This window comes from Ovis canadensis, chromosome 5 (assembly GCF_042477335.2).
Source record: "Ovis canadensis isolate MfBH-ARS-UI-01 breed Bighorn chromosome 5, ARS-UI_OviCan_v2, whole genome shotgun sequence".
Taxonomy (NCBI): Eukaryota; Metazoa; Chordata; class Mammalia; order Artiodactyla; family Bovidae; genus Ovis; species Ovis canadensis.
The window spans coordinates 43,659,913-43,678,475 of NC_091249.1; the positions used below are offsets into that span (position 1 = coordinate 43,659,913).

General features: G+C 41.4%; 1 protein-coding gene and 1 long non-coding RNA gene across 2 annotated transcripts in view; one reads left to right on the plus strand and one right to left on the minus strand.

Moving 5' to 3' along the window:
* Positions 1–6,289, minus strand: part of SNX24 (sorting nexin 24) — a 173,999-nt gene extending 167,710 nt beyond the window's left edge. Inside the window, exon 1 of the mRNA XM_069591679.1 lies at positions 5,993–6,289. Coding sequence (XP_069447780.1) covers positions 5,993–6,052 — 60 coding nt within the window. The 5' untranslated portion in view covers positions 6,053–6,289. The remainder of the gene's footprint in view (positions 1–5,992) is intronic.
* LOC138441150 (uncharacterized) lies at positions 6,144–14,104 on the plus strand. Its single transcript, XR_011257267.1, has 2 exons — positions 6,144–6,478; positions 11,676–14,104. It is a non-coding gene; the product is annotated as an uncharacterized lncRNA (long non-coding RNA).
* Positions 14,105–18,563: the final 4,459 nt, after the last annotated feature.

Consider the following 18,563-nt stretch of genomic DNA (forward strand, 5'->3'; position numbering starts at 1 on the left):
GCCATGGTGACGGTAATAAACATAGTGAAGACAGCCAATCAGCACACAGAATCCCCCTGGCAATGGCATCCGTTGAGGAACCAACTAGGGATAATGAGATACAAAGGAAGAAAGGTGCCCTTGCTCTGAAGGAGCATCCTCTCTTCCTCTGGATGTTGTAGAATACAATGCGTTTGTTTTTTTAAATCTGAAGCATGTTACCATTTTGTCACTAGGTGGAAGCTACTCTGAGGACGAAGGTAAACAGAGAGAGGAAGTGGCTAGGCCCCCTTAATCTCTCGGACTCATTCTTACAAATATAAAATGGTAGTAATAATACTTGCCACAGATCACTGTTAACTCTCAGGCAATATCTACACTGGGGTTATATTAAAAACAACAAAAATAACTAAGAGTTGGGATGATATTAAGGTTTTGCTAACCTTGCAGTAATATTTACCTTTTGGTTATGTTTCTTTAAAGTCTAGCTGACAGATATTCACAGTAAAATATTTACAGGTGAAACTTTATTTTGGATTTGCTTTAAAATACTGCAGAATTGCTTTAAATGGAAGAATGAAAGGTGGTGAATGAAATAAGTATTGTAAAATATTGAAGGTGAGTAATGAGCAAATGGCAGTTCATTATATTGTTCAATTTCTATATTTTAATCCAGAAAATATTAAAGTAACTATCCCTACTATCCCAAGCTCTTCCCTGGTGGCTAAGAGGTTAAAGTGTCTGCCTCTAATGTGGGAGACCTGGGTTCAATCCCTGGGTCGGGAAGATCCCCTGGAGAAGGAAATGGCAACCCACCCCAGTATTCTTGCCTGGAGAATCCCATGGATGGAGGAGCCTGGTGGGCTATAGTCCATAGGGTCGCAAAGAGTCGGACACGACTGAGCGACTTAACTAACTAACTAATCCCTACACAGATCTCGATATTATGACTATGTACATATGGAGGTGCCTTATGCACTAAGAAACATGATAGAAAATAAATCAGTAAAAGAACTGAGATCTCAAGAAAAAGACAGATTTGTATAAGCACCACACACTCAATCACACACATATAATTAAAACGGACTTGAAAATCTATCTAATTCAATGCCTTGATTTTTACAACTATGGAAAATGAAATCTAATACATTCAGACTTTTATGTTGTTCCCTGAACAGTCTTTCTAGTTTTCTTTAGTTTTTCTGTCTCTCTCTTTAGTCGCTAAGTCGTGTCTGACTCTTGCAACCCCATGGACTATAGCCCGCCAGGCTCCTCTGTCCATGGGATTCTCCAGGCAAGAATACTGGAGTGGGTTACCATTTCCTTCTCCGGGGGATCTTCCCAACCCAAGAATTGAACCCAGGTATCCTACAATGCAGGCAGATTCTTTAACAACTGAGCTATGAGGGAAGCCCATTTTGTTTTTACTAACCATGTATCTGAAAACAGAAAATATCAATACTAGCCTATAGGATGGGCACCCAGGACCTGCTTACTCTCATGTCCAGTGGACTGTGCTCCATCCTCTCCTGGAAAGGGCAGAGTCGCATCCAGCGCTTTGCTCCTTGTAAAGCGTCTACTCTTTTTTCTCTTCTGCCTCACACCCCTGGGTTTCCTTGTTGCTCTGGCTCCTGTGCTGAGGAGTCCTGCCTCCTTCCTCACTTTTACATGCTTTTCCTGAGAAGAGCATCAACTTATACGGTTTTTTCCTTGTTTGATGCTAAAAGACCCCCTGGAGCCATATTTCTAGCCTTGACCTCTCTATGTATCCTGAATTCCAGAACAAAATAGCTTCATCTGCCACAAAAAGGCCCAACAGGCTCCCAAATGAAACTGACTGTGTGCCAGTTCTTTTCTGGTCCCTGGCAACCCTGATCGCAGGAGTCACCCTAATGCCTCACATCTAGTCATGAGACCCTGGGGATTCCTGTAAGACCCACCCCCTTCCCTGCCCAGCTGCCTTAGTTCAGCCCTCATCCTCTTCTTGGTCATTTTGCAAGCATCTCCTCCATGATTAATGCTCCAGGGTCATCCTTCTAAATGCAAATCTAGTCATGTTACTTCCTTCCTGAAAACTCTAGCGACGTCCCATAGTCTGAAGCTGAAGTCCAGACCCCTTTACGGTTCTCAAGGCTAGTGAGCTGGTCTCTCCACACCTCTTTCCATCAGGAATCACTCGGCACCAGGCCGGTACAACTCGAGAAGCTGTTTCACACCTCAGGATCACTAAAGCCCAGTGACTTCTCTCTACTGACTTTCTTCTGTCAGAAAACTCAGTCATTCACTATTTATAGTGAATTTTCACTATGGATAAACCCTGAACAATATGCATGAGCCCAGGACAACATGGATAAGCATAGGAGACTGACATTCTCCTAGCCTCAAGGAGCTTATGACTAGAATGGGAACAGATATTAAATAAAGGCACAGTGGAGGGTGGGGGGTGGGGTGGGAAGGGTTGACTTGCATTTTGTTACAATATCCTTTTCTGCTTCTTTGTAAACTACAATGATGTAGAAGTGTTCTTTTTATTGTTGCTTTTGTTTGTCTATTTGTTTTGGTGGATCTGGGAGTTTAAAATGCCTTTCCCCTCCTCACTGGGTGAAAAAATTTTGCCCCGCACTTCCTCTTTTTAGAATTCACAATCCCAGCAAAAACCTCATCAGATTTCAAAAGTCAGCATTCCTGAGCACCCTTCCCCCACCCCCAGCACACCATCCTAAGGCAGAGCAGAACTGCCCAGTTCTTTCTCTTCCTCAAGACTCCAGCTGACATTAGCACCCTAACTCTTCTCCACCTGGCCCCTGCAGGATGGGCTGAGAGTCCCCAAGGAAGGAACAAGATCCTTCCACCATTCAGTTCCCCACCTAACGTACGCAGTGCAGGCCCACAGTAAATGTTTAAATAATCAAAGGGCAAACATTCAGTCTTTAAAGGTAAATTACTTTGTACACAGAGCATAACTTTGCATATGTTTTTTTGAATAACAGGGCTTGAGCAATACTGATAAAAACTTAGAGGGCCAGAAGTACCCCTTCTATTTAAGGTTCTACAGAAATCCTAGTACCTTGCATAAAAAGGCATGTATAGGGATGTCTTATTTCAACATATTTGACATAGTTGCTAAAAAATTAGAAGCAAATGTCAACGGCCATCAGCAGAGATCTGTGTAAACAAATTATGGTACATTCCTTCCGTGAAATATTCCTTTGCTATCACTAAGAAAGATACAATCCCGTCCATATTGGGACCGAAAGATATCCATAAGTTATACGATGACAGCTATAGTGAAATTTATACAGCTATTTATTCTAAAAAGGAAAAAAACATGTTTTCATAGCATAGGGGGGAAAGTCTCTAAGAAATTACCCCTATGCCTTATCTCTGAGGGCATGGGACAAGAAGCAAGGAGAGAAAATCATCCTCTACTTAAAATGTCCTACCACTGAATTTGTTAGATTGCAAATTAATATTTCTTAAATTTAAAGCACAGTCACTAAAGTAAAAATGTAACTTTTATAGTAAAATATATGTTATTTGGAGACTTCCCAAGTGGCGCTAGTGGTAAAGAGCCTGCTATGCCAATGCAGGAGACAAGAGAGTCTGGTTCAATCCCTGGGTTGGGAAGAAATGCAAACCCACTCCAGTATTCTTGTCTGGAGAATCCCATGGATAGAGGAGCCTGGAGGGTTACAGTCCATGGGGTTGCAAGGAATTGGACACGACTGAAGCAACCTAGCATGCACGCACATACATGATTTTACCTAGGAAAATGAGATTAGAACTGAGATTAAACTTTTAAATTCTGGGTTTTTTGTAAGAAGGTGCTAACTTCCTAGCATCCAGAATAGAGACCCACAGCAGGCACTCCAGTTAATACCTGCTGAATGAATAAACTGCCTAGCAATTACTAAACTGTTATGCCAAGGATACAAAGTATCTGCTTCACAAACTCACAAAGGAAAAAGAATCACTTGCAGAAGTAACAAACTGCTACTAACCTAAATACATTAGGATTGTTTTTTTGAAAGTGAAGTGAAAGTGAAGTCTCTCAGTCATGTCCAACTCTTTGTGACCCCATGGACTGTAGCCAGCAGATTCCTCCATCCATGGGATTTCCAGGCAAGAATACTGGAGTGGTTTGCCATTGCCTTCTCCAGGAGATCTTCCCCACCCAGGGACTGAACCCTGGTCTCCAGCAATGCAGGCAGATGCTTTACTATCTGAGCCACCAGGGAAGTCATCGTTTAAGTAAACTTTTAAAAAAGCACACAAGCTGTCCTTAGAGAAGCAATCTTCTAACCACCAAGTTTACCAAGACAAAGGTGCCTTCCAAATCAGTTTAATCCACTACCTGGAGTCTGGCACATGGCTGGCCATAACACCAGTAAAAAAAGAAACACAAAAACTTGGGTTAAAAACACAGATCCTCTAATGGAAGAAAATCAATCATTCTGATTCACTTCAGTGCTTATTTGAGAAGGTAATTAACTTTTAGCTTGGACTACTGAGACCAAGGGCTGTGACAAGCAGCCTTTTTAATCTCCAAATCCTTAAAGAATGCCCTAAAGATGGAAGGACTCCCGTGACTGTTGATGCTGACTGGGGCTGATGGGACAGGTGAGACACCTAAAGAATGAAAGACAACCAAGGGTTTAGGCCTAAGGAAAAAGCCTAAATAGGTTCACATTCAAATTCATTCCCCCTTCCCTTTTAAAATACGACATGGTATATTTTTAATCAAATTCATAATTCATTTGTTTATATAGATAAGGGCCACGGAGCTCAGCTCTCCCTTGGTTGAAGCCTCCCCATCCCCCCACCAAGGGAAGGGACTTTGAGAACTTGTTTTGGGGGTACATGGACCCAGCAGTCTACTAATTCTAGAAACCCACATACTTCTTGGATTTTCTTTTTTCAATCACTACTCTTAATTCTAAAAATTCCTTTGAGAGGGTGATTTAATCCTCTTTATGAAAAAACAAGGGTCCAAATAAGCTGTGACCAAAACCCAACAATCTTCAGAGAAGACAGAGATTAAAATACTGCTCTGCCAAATTAATGCAACTGGAGTTTAGCCAGTGAATTAGAAGTGAATAAAATAAAAATCCTTCATAGTGCTCTACGCAAGTCCCTCCAAAGCCTACCAACTCTAAATGGAAATAAAATTGTCCAAGGTCAGGCATGTCCAGGGTGAGGCATTTCCCCCTCTAGCAATGACTGTCTAGATGAAGATGTCTAAGTTCACCGGGGAATCAACTGTTCCCATACGAAACTTATCACCCAGAGGCTCCAGGCATGGTCCCTGCCCTCCCCGCCACTCCTCCACTAGTGAAAGCGGGGACCCTGTTTCTCATTTCTGAGACCGCAGTCCCCCCTAGGTATAGAACAGGTGCTCAGTGAGTACCTGACTTTGCCATTCCAAGGCACTGCAGAACTAGAAACAGCAAACAAACAAAACTTTGGAATTCATCTAAAAGCAACTCATGTGTTCACTTGGGCGAATAAATTCTACAGATGATTATTTTTCTTAATGAGCATGTTTTCCATCTGAATGAATCCCTACCGAACTTGGAAACCAACAGCATCAGCCCGCGGCAAAAGCCACTTGTCTGGACGGAGCGGGCAGCTGAGCCAGAACCAGTGCAGTCCATCCCGGGCTCCAGGGGGCGGGCGGCGGGGAGAACCGCAAGCGCCGCGTCCGAGGACTCGACTCCCGGCGCTGCAGCCTGGAGGCCGGGAGCGGGGCTGGGAGGGGGAAGGGACTAAACCGGGGCGCCCCGGGAGCCCGCCGCCGCCGCCGCGCCAGGGAGGGGGCGCCCGTTTCCTAGACAACCGCGCCCGGGCGCAGCCGTCCCAATGGGCCGGGGGAGGGGAGGGGAGAGGAGGGAGAGGAGCGAAGGAATCCCCCCGCCGCACGCGCACACAGCCCCGCGCAGGGGCGGCGGCGGCCGGGGGCACCGCCCGGGCTCGGCAGCCGCAGGTCCGGCTCGCGGGCCCTGTCCGGACCTACCGTGTACCCCCGCTCCAGGTCACTCTCCTCGTAGCGAAAGGACGGGATGTAGACCTCCATGGTCGCGCCGGCCGGCCGGCGGAGGGCGAGGAGGGGCGGGCTCACGGCCGCGGCCGCCGCCCCGCCCCCGGCCCGGCCGCCCCGCCCCCCTGCCCCGAGCCGGCGGGAGCGGGAGACCGCGCGGCTCCGGCCCGGCTCCGCCGCCGCCCGCCGCTCCCAGGGCGGCCTGGGGCTCTCTCCCGGCGCCTGGGTTCCAGGCCCGAAGGGCCGCGGAGATCAGCTGGGCCCGGAGGAGGCGGGGCCTGGAAACCTGTGAGTCTGCAGAAAAGGGGTGTGCGCGCCACCGCGCCGGGGACAGGGCCGCACCCAGGCGCTCCCTGCCCTGGAGGCTCGAGCAGGCACTGGATTTGCAGTTTGCAAAACGCCACCCGTAACAGATCGCAAGACAAGGAACAGAAAAGCATGGAGCTTCTGGATTTTGTTTTGGTTGGTTGAGTTTTCGCTTTAACTCTCGGTTGGCATGAACAGCAGCGAACCCTGCACTACTTTTACCAAGACTTTCCTGTTCCCCTTCGGTGCCAGGGTCAGCGTCTAGTTCTGAGTTAGCCGTCGAACCACAGAATACAGAGGCCGAAAATCGGCTGCTCACGGAGACAAACATTCCGACTTCTTGCTCCAGTTCTAAAATGCTGTCGGTATAGAGTTTCTTAACTATAAGAGAAAACAGAAGAAAAAAAAAGAAAGGCAAGGGCTGGAATGTGCCCCTTTGGCCAGAAGCTAATTACCTGAAAGTACCTGAAAGATAAAAGTGCTCCAGTTGAGCAATGTGGTTATCAGGATACCTTTGCAAACCACGAGTTTCTCTCTTAGGTTAGAGCAGGGAGCAGAATAGAAACTTGAAGGTGAGTTGTCCAAAGAGCTTCTTGGGCTGCAGGTAAATGGCTGCGCCTAGTTTGCTCTTGAGGCCAGGGGGCCCTTTCAGCTTGAAACTCCTCTTAAGTTTGTGATGAGACCTTAGTCATGGAAAAGAGGACTAATCAGGCCTTTTGCTTTAAGAACTTGTCTGATGTGGACCGTAACCTTAGGTGAAGCCCTCACCCACACACTTGCAGCTCCAGGTTGTGTCCTCAGAACTCCATAGGCTTGGCCCTGTGAAGACTAGCCCTCCTCTTTTCTTCCACTGGCCAACACCTCCAGATGTGACCAAATAGCTCTGTGGGCTCCACGTTGCCCAGGCTCAGAGCCCAACTTGTAGGCTCCCCTTAGCCTCTGTGACTATATCACACTGTATTGTGCCATGTACTTACCTGCCTCACCTCCTAGATTCTAGAGAAAATATTTTAAAAAAAAAAGATTTTTTTATCCCCTTCTTGGTATATTGATAGACACATTTTTCTTCAAAGTTTTATATAAGCATTTAAATGCTCATCTTTACAAAACCAATGGATACAGCAGTTACCACGTGGGATGTTATTACATCCCATGTCTCATTTAAGCTTCGTGTGAGGAAGTGTTATGTGCAGTAGGACTTTAAAGGACTAAGAAGTAGTATTCCTGTTTTTATTTTAAAATAATGGCTACTGATGACAGCAGGCTCCACCCCCAGAAACAATTTCAAGATTGGTTGAAACAGGTTATTAAGGTCTCAAGAGTATAATGTATAATGTAAATGAGGATTGTGTAATCATAAAATCCTTGTGCTATAGATTGCTGATGAAACTTTTAATATGATTTTTATATGATCCTTTCACAACAGCCTGCTAGTAGCCTGGCATATGTATTTTTGTCTGGTGGCATAGCTCACCTATTTACCTTTGAATTTAAGAGTCAGAAATGTGTGGGTCCAAGAAGATCTGACAAGTTGTCCAAATGGATTTTTCCTTTTTCTTTTTTGCTGTATTCTACTAATAGCTGTGTATAATTTAATTTTGCCTTGCTGAAAATATATACAGGTTCTCAGGTATGTTCTTGAGGGACTAAAAGCTCAGCTGTAACTGTTATTTCAATTATTTCAGATGGCATAATTAAAACTCAGAGAAGATAAATAACTATGACATTGAAAGTGAAAGTTGCTCAGTTGTGTCCAACTCTGTGACCCCATAGACTGTAGCCCACCAGGCTCCTCTGTTCATGGCATTCTCCAGGCAAGAATACTGGAGTGGGTAGCCATTCCTTTCTCCAGGGGATCTTCCCAGCCCAGGAGTTGAACCCAGTGGATTCTTTACCATCTGAGCCACCAGGGAAGCCCAAGAATACTGGAGTGGGTAGACTATCCCTTCTCCAGTGGATCTTCCTGACCCAGGAATTGAACTGGGGTCTCCTGCATTGCAGGTGGATTCTTTACCAGCTGAGCTAATTATTATTCTAGCTAATAATTAGAAGAGGTAAATTTCTAATCAAGTTCTGTGGGTTAATCACTATAAAGGAAAGAAGAGAATAGCACTAAAGTAAGAGAACATGGCAATGTATTATCCTGATGTTCTTATATATCTTCTCTACACTCCAACAGGTCATCTAAATAGTATCTCCTCACAACATTAATAAAAACACATGGCAAATACTATATAAGAAGTTGTACACTTAATATCTGTTAATAAAAGCAAAAACATTACAGAAGAATATGGACTTCCCTGGTAGTCCAGTGGTTAGGGCTCTGCACTTCCACTGCAGGCGTGGGGGGAGGGTGGCAGAGGAGGGGGGAAAAAGAAGAAAGAGAGAAAAAAATTCTGCTGGAATCAGAGTATGAAATCCATGCACTGAAAATACAACACCTAGTATTGAGTAGATAAATATTTCAGCATATTTAATGATAAACTGCTTTAAATATCAACTTATAAGTCCTGACCAATATCTATCTAAAATATATTACTTATTCAACATTCTACTCTAAGACTAGCATATCATGACCAAACAAGATTTATTCCAGAAATATAAAGACAGTTAAACATTAGAAAATCTGTTGATATCTATCTCAACATTGTCAGATTAGAAAAGAACAAAGATAAATGAGTATGTCAGTAAGTTCTGAAGCAACATTAATAAATCAGTACACCTCTTCCTAATAATTCTTAACAGCCTAGAAACAGCAAAAAAGAAAAAACCAAAACCAGCTTTAATTTGATAAAAGTACCACAACCCTACAGGAAATATCCCATTAAACATCACAGGAGGAAGCATAAGAATAATGTTAATAACTTTATCACAATTATTGTTTGACATTTTGCTGGAGGCCCCACTCAATACAATAAGAAAAGCAAAATAAACAGGTACAGACACTGGATTGGAATATATAAAACTAAGGTTATTTGTAGATGAAACTATCTACATACATAAAACAGAATCAACTAAAAATTTGTTAGAATAAAAGTTTCATAAGGTGCCAGAGAGTAAATCATCACATAGGAATCAGTAGATTTCATAGACAATAACTTGCTTACACATACCAACATTAACCGATCCAAAAATAACAGGGAAAAACCAAACAATTTCATGAATAACAATATTAAAAACTTACAAATTTCTAAAGATAAAATTTAAGAAACATGCAAGATTTATATGAAGAAAACTAAAAAGCTATGCAAGGACACAAAAGCAAGTTTGAAAATAGTTGCATCACATTTCTGAATGAGAAGAATCAATAGTTTGTTGCTTTACTTGGGTAAGTTTTCACCAAAACAATTTACAGAGCTAATACAATCAAATAACCAACATGCTAAGAAAAGGGACAAGCTTGTTTGAAAAATGAATAGCCAGGGCAGGTTTGAACAAAAAAAGGAAAGAAAGAATGAGAGGATAAGTTAATTTGTAGGACATCAAAACATACTATAAAGTCATGGTATTTAAACCAGTATGATCCCAGAGCAAAATTAGACAAATAACGAAGGGCAGCTAAAATTAGACAAATTATGAAGGGCAGCTAAAATTAGACACCTGCAAAGGGAACCAAATAGCTCAGAAATAGATTCCTTAATATATAGGAACATAATACGAAACAACAATGGTATTTCAAAGCTATGAGGGTAAAAAAGAAAAAAAGCTATTCAATAAATAGCTGAGTACTTATATAGTTTTAATAAATATTTAAATATTAAAGTTTTAGTAAATGTTTAAAATAGTATAAATAAATGGTGTAATGAAAGTTTATGAATAACTGGCTCTCCACCTGAAAGAAAAGTAAAATTTATTTTTAAAATGAATTCCACGTGTAGTAAAAAAGCTCTGTGGAAAAACAGAACTGTAAAACACCTCAAGGTAGACAAAACCTTATTACAAAAACCAAAACAAAGACTTTGGGGGAAAGATTATACTATATAAGGCTAAATAAGGATTTTAAATTAATGTAAAACAAAGACCATTAAGTTAAAAAAATGTTCAATAAACTGAAAAGATAGTTGCAACATGTATAACAAAGGATTAGTGTACATTTTATGTGTAAAGAATATATAATTTTTCTTAATAGCACTATAAAAAATGAACACAGTATGAACAGGGAATTTCCAGAAGAATGCAAGCAGACCAAAAAAAAAAAAACTGTATAAATGATCTATTATCGAGTAACAAGTTATCCCCAAATTTTAGCTTCTTAAAGCAAGAAGTACTTATAGAGTTTCTGTTGGTCCAGGAATCTGGGAGCAGTTTAAGAGGTAGACAAGATGTATACCCAGGCTACAGTCATCTCAAGAGTCTACCAGGCTGCAGGAGGCATTGACAAAGTGGTTCACTCACAGGCCTTGAAAGTTAATGTTAATTGTTGGCAGGAGGCCTCAGCTCCTGGCCACTCAGACCTCTCCCTAGAGACAGAGGCTTCCTCCAAAGCAAAAAATCTGAAAGAGCTCAGAGCGAAGACTACGTCTACACTAAGAATTTACACTCCATCATTTCTGCAATATCCTGCTGCTTACAAAGGTTAGCCTATTCAGTGTAGGAGGGACTATATAGTGGCTTGAGTCTCAGGTGGCAAAAATTAATTGGGGCTCTCGTGGAGGTTAGCTGCTATGTAACTGTGAGCAGAGAAACGAATTCCATCATGTTATGGATTAAAATATTTTGGTGTGCTTACACTATGAATATTATGTTGCACTTAAAAAAAAAACTGTTAGGATTTCTGGGTTAAGATAACGAATTGAACATACATAATTAACTTCACTGCTTCTTCTAGCAGCAGTAAAATGAAAAGGAATTTCTCCTTAAAAACAATAAATAAATAAAGATAGGAAAAGCAGAAGAGAGAACAACAAAAAGATTTTTATAAACTAGAAAGGAGATGAATGAGAAGCAATCATTCTGGTAAACAAGAAAAAGCCAAATTTAAGCCAGCAGTGAGAAAGCGGAAAATCAACCTGATTTACACAGGACGATACCCAAAAGGCTCAGTGAGAGGGGACAGAGAAGATACACCTCATCTAGAATGGGAGATAGGCAGGCTAGAAGGAAGACTGAGTGAAAGTTGAGTGGGAAAATCCTTCAATCCCCTCTTCCACATTGGCATAATTCCAGAGGATATTTCCTGGAGAGAGAGAGAGTGAAAAAGAGAGTCTTTACCTTGGAAAATGACTTGCCCACCTGAGGGCATGGGAACTTTCATCAAAAAATAGTTGAGGCCTAGGGGCACGTGATCATACACATGTTGAATGATGAGTATTAAAACCTCATAGAGGCTGACAGCTATACCTTTACCTTCCAGGCAAGAAAGTGGAAGATTTTCTCTGGGAGATCTGATGAGCCCAAGAGAAGGAAACTCTAGAAACACCAACATTGGAACTTCCCTACAAACAGCCCAGTGAGGTCACTCTTCAGTGATTTTCAGATTTGATAAGTGTGGCCAACATGGCAGAGTAGGAAGAACTTGAGCTCAGCTCCTCCCACAGGCACACAAAAAACTAAGACTATTTACAAGCAACTATTGATGAGACTTCCCTGGTGGCTCAGATGGTTAAGCATCTGTCTACAATGCAGGAGACCTGGGTTCGATCCCTGGGTTGGGAAGATCCTCTGGAGAAGGAAATGGCAATCTGCTCCAGTACTATTGCCTGGAAAATCCCATGGACAGAGGTGCCTGGTAGGCTACACTCCATGGGGTCGCAAACGGTTGGATACAACTGAGCGACTTCACTTTCACTTTCAATTGATGAGACTGATCTGAAGACCAGTGGAAAAGACCTTACACCACTAAAAGTATAAAGACAGACCCACAATGAGACCTTGTAGAGGGGCCAGAGTGTTGCTTCAGTCAAGACCCACCTTCCTGGAGTAGGCAACAACACAAATGGAAGGATCATCACAACTGGAGATGTTCTCCCCTAGGAGGGGTGCAAGCCCCACACCGGGCTTCCCAGCCTGGAGGTCCTACAGTGGGAAGACGGGTACTCAGAACATCTGGCTATGGCCAATGGGGCTTGCGTACAGGAGCCATAGGGCTGTGCGAAACAGACCCTCCTTAAAGGGCACATGCACGTTCTCACACGCTCCAAGTCCCAGCACAGAGGTAACGATCCAAAAGGAGGCTTAGACACTTCTCCTGATCTTGGAGGACCTGATACACAGTACCAGGAGGCAACTGGTACTCCCCCTGAGAACACAGATACTGGCAGTAGCCATTTCGGGGAGCTCGTTTCTACTACGGGAGCACTGATGCTGGCAGGCACGATTTTGGAATCCTCCCTCTAGCCTACCAACACCAGGGGCTTAACCCCCACAAGGAGCAGGTCAACACCAGTCCTAAGCAGTCAGCCCCACTGGGACACAGCCCTACCCATCAACAGGCTGGCGGCCTTCATATGAGGCAGGACCTGATAGCCAGCTAGACTGGATGCTTAACATACACCCAATCTATAAAACATATGACAAAACATACAGTTTTTGTCAATTATACCTGAAGAAACCTGGAAAAATGTTTTTCTTTAAGTTTGACAGAGCTTCCATCGGCTTCAGTTCCCACTGTTAATCTTGAGAAGACATCCAAAAATTAACAAATATCTGAGGAAAGCAGCTAACATGCAAGAGAGATAAAAACAGAAAAATAATTTTGAGGAAACAGGAACAAGGAGGAAAAAAGAAACTTTAAAACTATCACTAATATTCTCAGAGAGATACAGGAAGGCATTGCATCTGTGAAACAAGCAGCAGCTACTTAAATCCAATTAGAAAATGAGGGTAAACTCAGAGAGTAGAACAAAATAACAGACGCAAAATAAGAAAATAAACATCATCAGTCGAGAACATCCAATATCCAAATAATGAAACAGAAGAGAGAATATAGAAGTGAGAAAATCATGAGTGAAATAACTCAAGAAAATGCCCAGAACTGAATTTCGTGTTTCCAGATTGAAAGCACTCACACAGGATGAAAACAGATGCATACTACAGCAAATCTGTATGAGATTTAGAACACTGAAGGAAAAAAATGACATCTTACATTCTGGAAAGGGGTAGGGGTGAAGGGAAAATGCATATACAAAAGATCTGAAAGCAGAATGGCTTTGGAATTCTCAATAGCAACACTGCAAGGTTATAGAGAAGGAAGCAATGTCCAACATATGACCACTTAAGTTATCAAGGACAAAGGCAAAATAAAGTCTCAAAAGTAAGTTTCTATGCATCATTTTCAAGAACTGTATATCTACCCAAATGAAGGAATAAATCAAGAAAGAGGAAAATGTGGGTTATAGAGAATAGGAAGCCAGGGGGAGAAGCGAAAGGAATCTTTAGGACCCTCTGTACAACAGGCAAACAGAGACAACCAGTCCAGGCCAGAGCAGTCTGACTCAAGAAGAGGACACTGTGAGAGCTGCTTTCCTAATACTTTCTGCCATATCTTCTTTTTAACCGAGGAAACCACTGGAGAACATACTATTCCAACACAAGGGAATAAATCAAGAAGGAAGAAAGCATGAAACTCAGGATATAGGGAATGGATCTCAAGAGAAAGGTACAGGCAATTCCAAAGTTCAGGGCAAATCCAGAGGTACAACATGCTCGGAGAGCATCAGTTCCGAGAAAACCGAAATCCTCAGGAGAGCAAGCCCTAGGGAAGGCAGTTGGAATGGTTGAATTACTTGATCCGAGTGGTCCTGTGGGAAACGTACTGTAGGAAGACATGGAAAAAACTGGCAATAGATTGGAGGGGAAAAAAAAAAAGCACCAGCCAAATGAAAAAAAAAAAAAAATCAAGGTATGTTCTACCTCAAGAAAAACAAAAAAACCCAGTAAAGTCATTGAAGGAAAGAAAGTCTAAGAAACCATTACAACCAAGAGTAACAGAAGGAGACATGACAACTAAATGTAATGTGGTATCTTGCATGAAATCTTAGAAAAAGGACATTAGGCAAAAACAAAGGCAATCTGAATAAACTATGGTCTCCAATTAATAATGGGCCTCTCAGGTGGCTCAGGGGTAAAGAATCTGCCTGCCAATGCAAGAGATAAGTTCTTATCCCCAGGTTGGGAAGATTCCCCGGAGGAAATGTAACCCACTCCAGTATTCTTGCCTGGAAAATCCAATGGACTGAGGAGACTGGCGGGATACAGGCCATGGGGTCTCAGAGCTGGACGTGACAGCATGCATAGACACTAGTTCCTAGTAATATAACTATATTGGTTCATTAATTGTAACAAATGTACTACACTAACATGTTAATAAGAGAAGCAAGGTATACAGGATATAACTCTATGTGTACTACCTAAAGTTTTTTATATAATTCTAGTATTGTTCTAAAAAGTTTTTTTTTAAGCCAATCACAATTAAATATACTAAAACTTTCAGCAGTGAACAATATTTGTAAGGTGTTAAAAGTGAAAATACTGAATACTGATTTAACCAAAAACTTTAACTACATTGTAAGTGGGAGATGAGTGTATGAAGCAGATGGATGGTAGCGTAAAACTCTCATCACCATAAAAAAGATGTGGCTGATGTCTAAAATTGATGATTCAAATGACAGCAGGATGCGCATTCTACTTAGAAATGTGAAGGCATTTAAATGGCAGAAGACACAGCGTAGAAAGAGGTTATCATTGAGGAAAAGCACCAGGGAAATCGTGGTTTGTGGGGCAGGGAACCACTGTGTTTTATTAGTGGTTCTGATGCTAGTTTCTGACGCTAGTTTTCAGACTATGTACATGAACTGATTTGATGAGATAGACATTAACTTAAAAATCAAAAGACTAAAGTCAGTTTTTATCTGCTGACATGCAAAAAGCTTTCAATACTTTAGCAAACCAAAGTAAAATTGAAGAACCCACAGAAATAACCTTTGCCGCACTATGAGCTCTATGCATTGCAGCTCTGTGCAGCTGTCATATTGAAGTTATTCTTTTAAAAAGGTGGTAATACATTAGTCATTTCTTAAATGCAGGTTTCCTCCTTTGACTGCTTTCTTGACTCCTGTTTCCTCTTACCAGAAAAATTTTTCTTTCACCTTATCATAGCTACATTCCCCAACCTGTGCCTGTCACCTCATTTACCTTCATCTTTTTGGTCTTTTAAAATCATTCAAAATCCCTCCCCCCTTGGCTTTCTTACATACACCAACAATCCCTAATCTTGAATAAATCAAACTTTGTCTTGCTTTCTCATGGCTGGAAAAAATGGATACTCTGGTTGACTCTGTAAGTGGGTACTCATCCATAGCTGACTCTTCTCGATTTCTGTTTTCTAGACATCTACCACTTTCTTGTGGCTCCCCATTTTCTTTGGCTTTTCTGCTGGTATTCTCTGATGGTGGTTTAATTTTCTATTTCACTGAAAAAATAAAAGCATTCAGGCATTATTTCCAAATAATGGAAATGCTTTTCCCCTTCCTTTTTGTTCAGAGGAAGAAACTCCCCCCCTTTTTTTTTCTGAGGCTCTTTGCACTTACCTGACTTATTCACCTCCATTCTTCCCTTAGATGTTACTTGTATGTGATATTTTGTCCTCAGCAGGCTGAGTCACATTTGTTCTCTGAGAAGGCATTCATTAATAATCATGGTTTTAAGGAACAGAGCGTGTTCACATTCTAACTTGATGACACAACACCTAGTCCTGACTTATGTTTTCATGTATTTTCATCTTGGATGCCCAAAGGTACGTCAAAAACGTGGCGGGTGGGGTGGTGGCTGGGAGAGGGATGGATTGGGAGCTTGAGGTTAGCAGATGCAAACTATGACATGCAGAATGGAGAATGGATACACACAGCCCTACTGCACCTACAGCACAGGGAACTCTATCACTATCCTGTGATAAACTACGATGGAAACAATGTAACACGCCCAGAACTCTCTCATACTATGTTATTCAAAGCAGAAGTATAGTCATCAAAGCCAGAAATCAGGGCATCCTTCTAGACAACCTTCTTGTTCTTCCCGGATAATCAATCCATTATTTCCGTGCCTGACACAGCAGACTGAACAAATACCACATGAGTGAATGAATGACGCTGGCCTCTTGCCATCCCATCTCCCTTTTGGCTATCACTGCAGTGTCACACCCTCACCACCAGTTGTATTACTGTCCCAACAATTGCTGTCATCTTTTTATTCTCCCTTTTCTCCACTGATTACTACTTCCCTTAATCTACAACATATTCAAGGTTCTTCTATGTGTTTCTGTGTGGAGACAAACTTTCCCTAAGCAACTGCCCCATTTCCCTCTTACCCTTCATTTGTCCCCAAGCTTCTTTAAAAAGTCTCTAGTTTCCTGACAAGATTGATTTAACTACAGCATCTTTGTAGTGGGGGTAGATCTTAGCTTTTGCTGGCTGAAAAAAAAACAAACGGATTTTGTCTGCAAGCCTTATTCCCCTCCATCCCTGATCCCCAGCCTCAGGGCTCTAAGAGCAGATCTTAGGGACAGATCGTTCTGAGAAGGACCCCATGGGTAAGCCCATTTAGATCCTAGTTAAGCGTACACCATTGTTTTAAAGAAGTAAAGACTGGTAAAATAATCAAAATGCAGGTCATTTTGTTCAGACAGGAGATTAAATATTCAGTAAACATTTATTGGATGCCTAACAGCTAATACTTATTAAATACATGCTATTGCTGAGAAAGTCACATAAATTATCTTAATCCCCTGAAGGAGCACCTGAACAGGTACTATTATTACTTTCCACTTTACGAATAAGGAAACTTTAAGTTTTAGAGAAAAATAACTTTCTCTAAGTCAATGATGTAGATTCTTGAGCCAGGGTTCAAACAGGCAGACTGGACGCATAATTGTATTTTTCATCACCCCAGTACACTCCCTTGATTGTACCACACTAGGTTCTAGAAGAAATAATAAGAACATAGTCGTTCCTCAAGAAGCACACAGACTACTCAAAGTAGAAAGACTGCTATAATGCAAGGTAAACATCAGTAAACACAATCTGAAAGGTGCAAAATGTTACCAGAGTCCTGCTAAGAGATCCAGAAGTTCTTTGCTTCCTTCTAGTTAGAAAACTAAAAAGGATATATGGAGGATGTGGACCTCATAAAAGACTGAAGAGGATTTAATGAGCTGCTGGTAAAGGGGAAAAAGTTAACTTAAGCAACATCAACAGCATTGACCCATAAAAGGATAGTGCATTCTCAAAGATAGGGGCATCACTTGATTCAAGCAAAAGGTGGGTGAAAGCACGGAGTAAGATCAAGACAGGAAAAGTGGTTTGAAACCAGGTTCTGGATAATTTGGACTTTATCAAGGTCACAAGATCTTGTGAGGAGAAAGAGAAGAAATGCGAAGGAAACACATTTGAGAACTAGAATCAACTCAAATTGGTCTTGGCAAAAAAAAAAAATCTCAGCTATGTAAATGAAAACACAAGCATTTTGAGTCTCAGTTGCAAGAAGGTAAGAAGCACTTTAAACTGAAATTTGGCAGCAAAGGTTAAAGAGCCTCCTCTCATGCATGCACATGCACGTTCACGTACACACGCAAGTCCACACACACTTACACACACATACACGGAGAACCACCTGAAATAGGATCTAGGAAATAAACATAGGCTAAAATCAAGATAGCTCAAGACTTGATTATGGAAGCAACAAGAAGGCAATTTATTGTTCAGTTTTGTTAGATTCTGTCTGACTTTAGTTTTATTAAACAGTTACATATATAAATTTAAAATAGAATTTTTTTCCTCAAAGCAGTCCCTTAAATCAGTTTAATCCCATTAACTGATGTTAATAAAAAAAAAATTTCTGTGTATTAACAAGTGGGTAGCTTCACCTTAATTGTCTTTAATTACAAAGTTTCCATTTGACTCAGTTTATTAAGAAAAATACTTAAAAATTATTCAGTTTCTTGAGAATTAAAGTATGTGACAAGAGGAAGGAAGATGAGGATTTTTAATTTCTTCATGTGCATTAAAAGATCAGATAGCAAGCCACAGTTTTCCTGTTTTGTACCATCTTCTATTCTTAGCCACTTCTGAAGTAACAGTTTGAAGCAATAAATTCTCTGTATACCAAAGGACTGTCTAGAATTCTATGTTTATGATTAGAAGAAGAATCGCTAATGTATCTCTTTCCTTACATTTTCAAGGAAGAATGTTTATCTTCAACAGATTTAAGAAAAATCAGTTCAGTATAATGATTTAGATTCTGGGTTTGC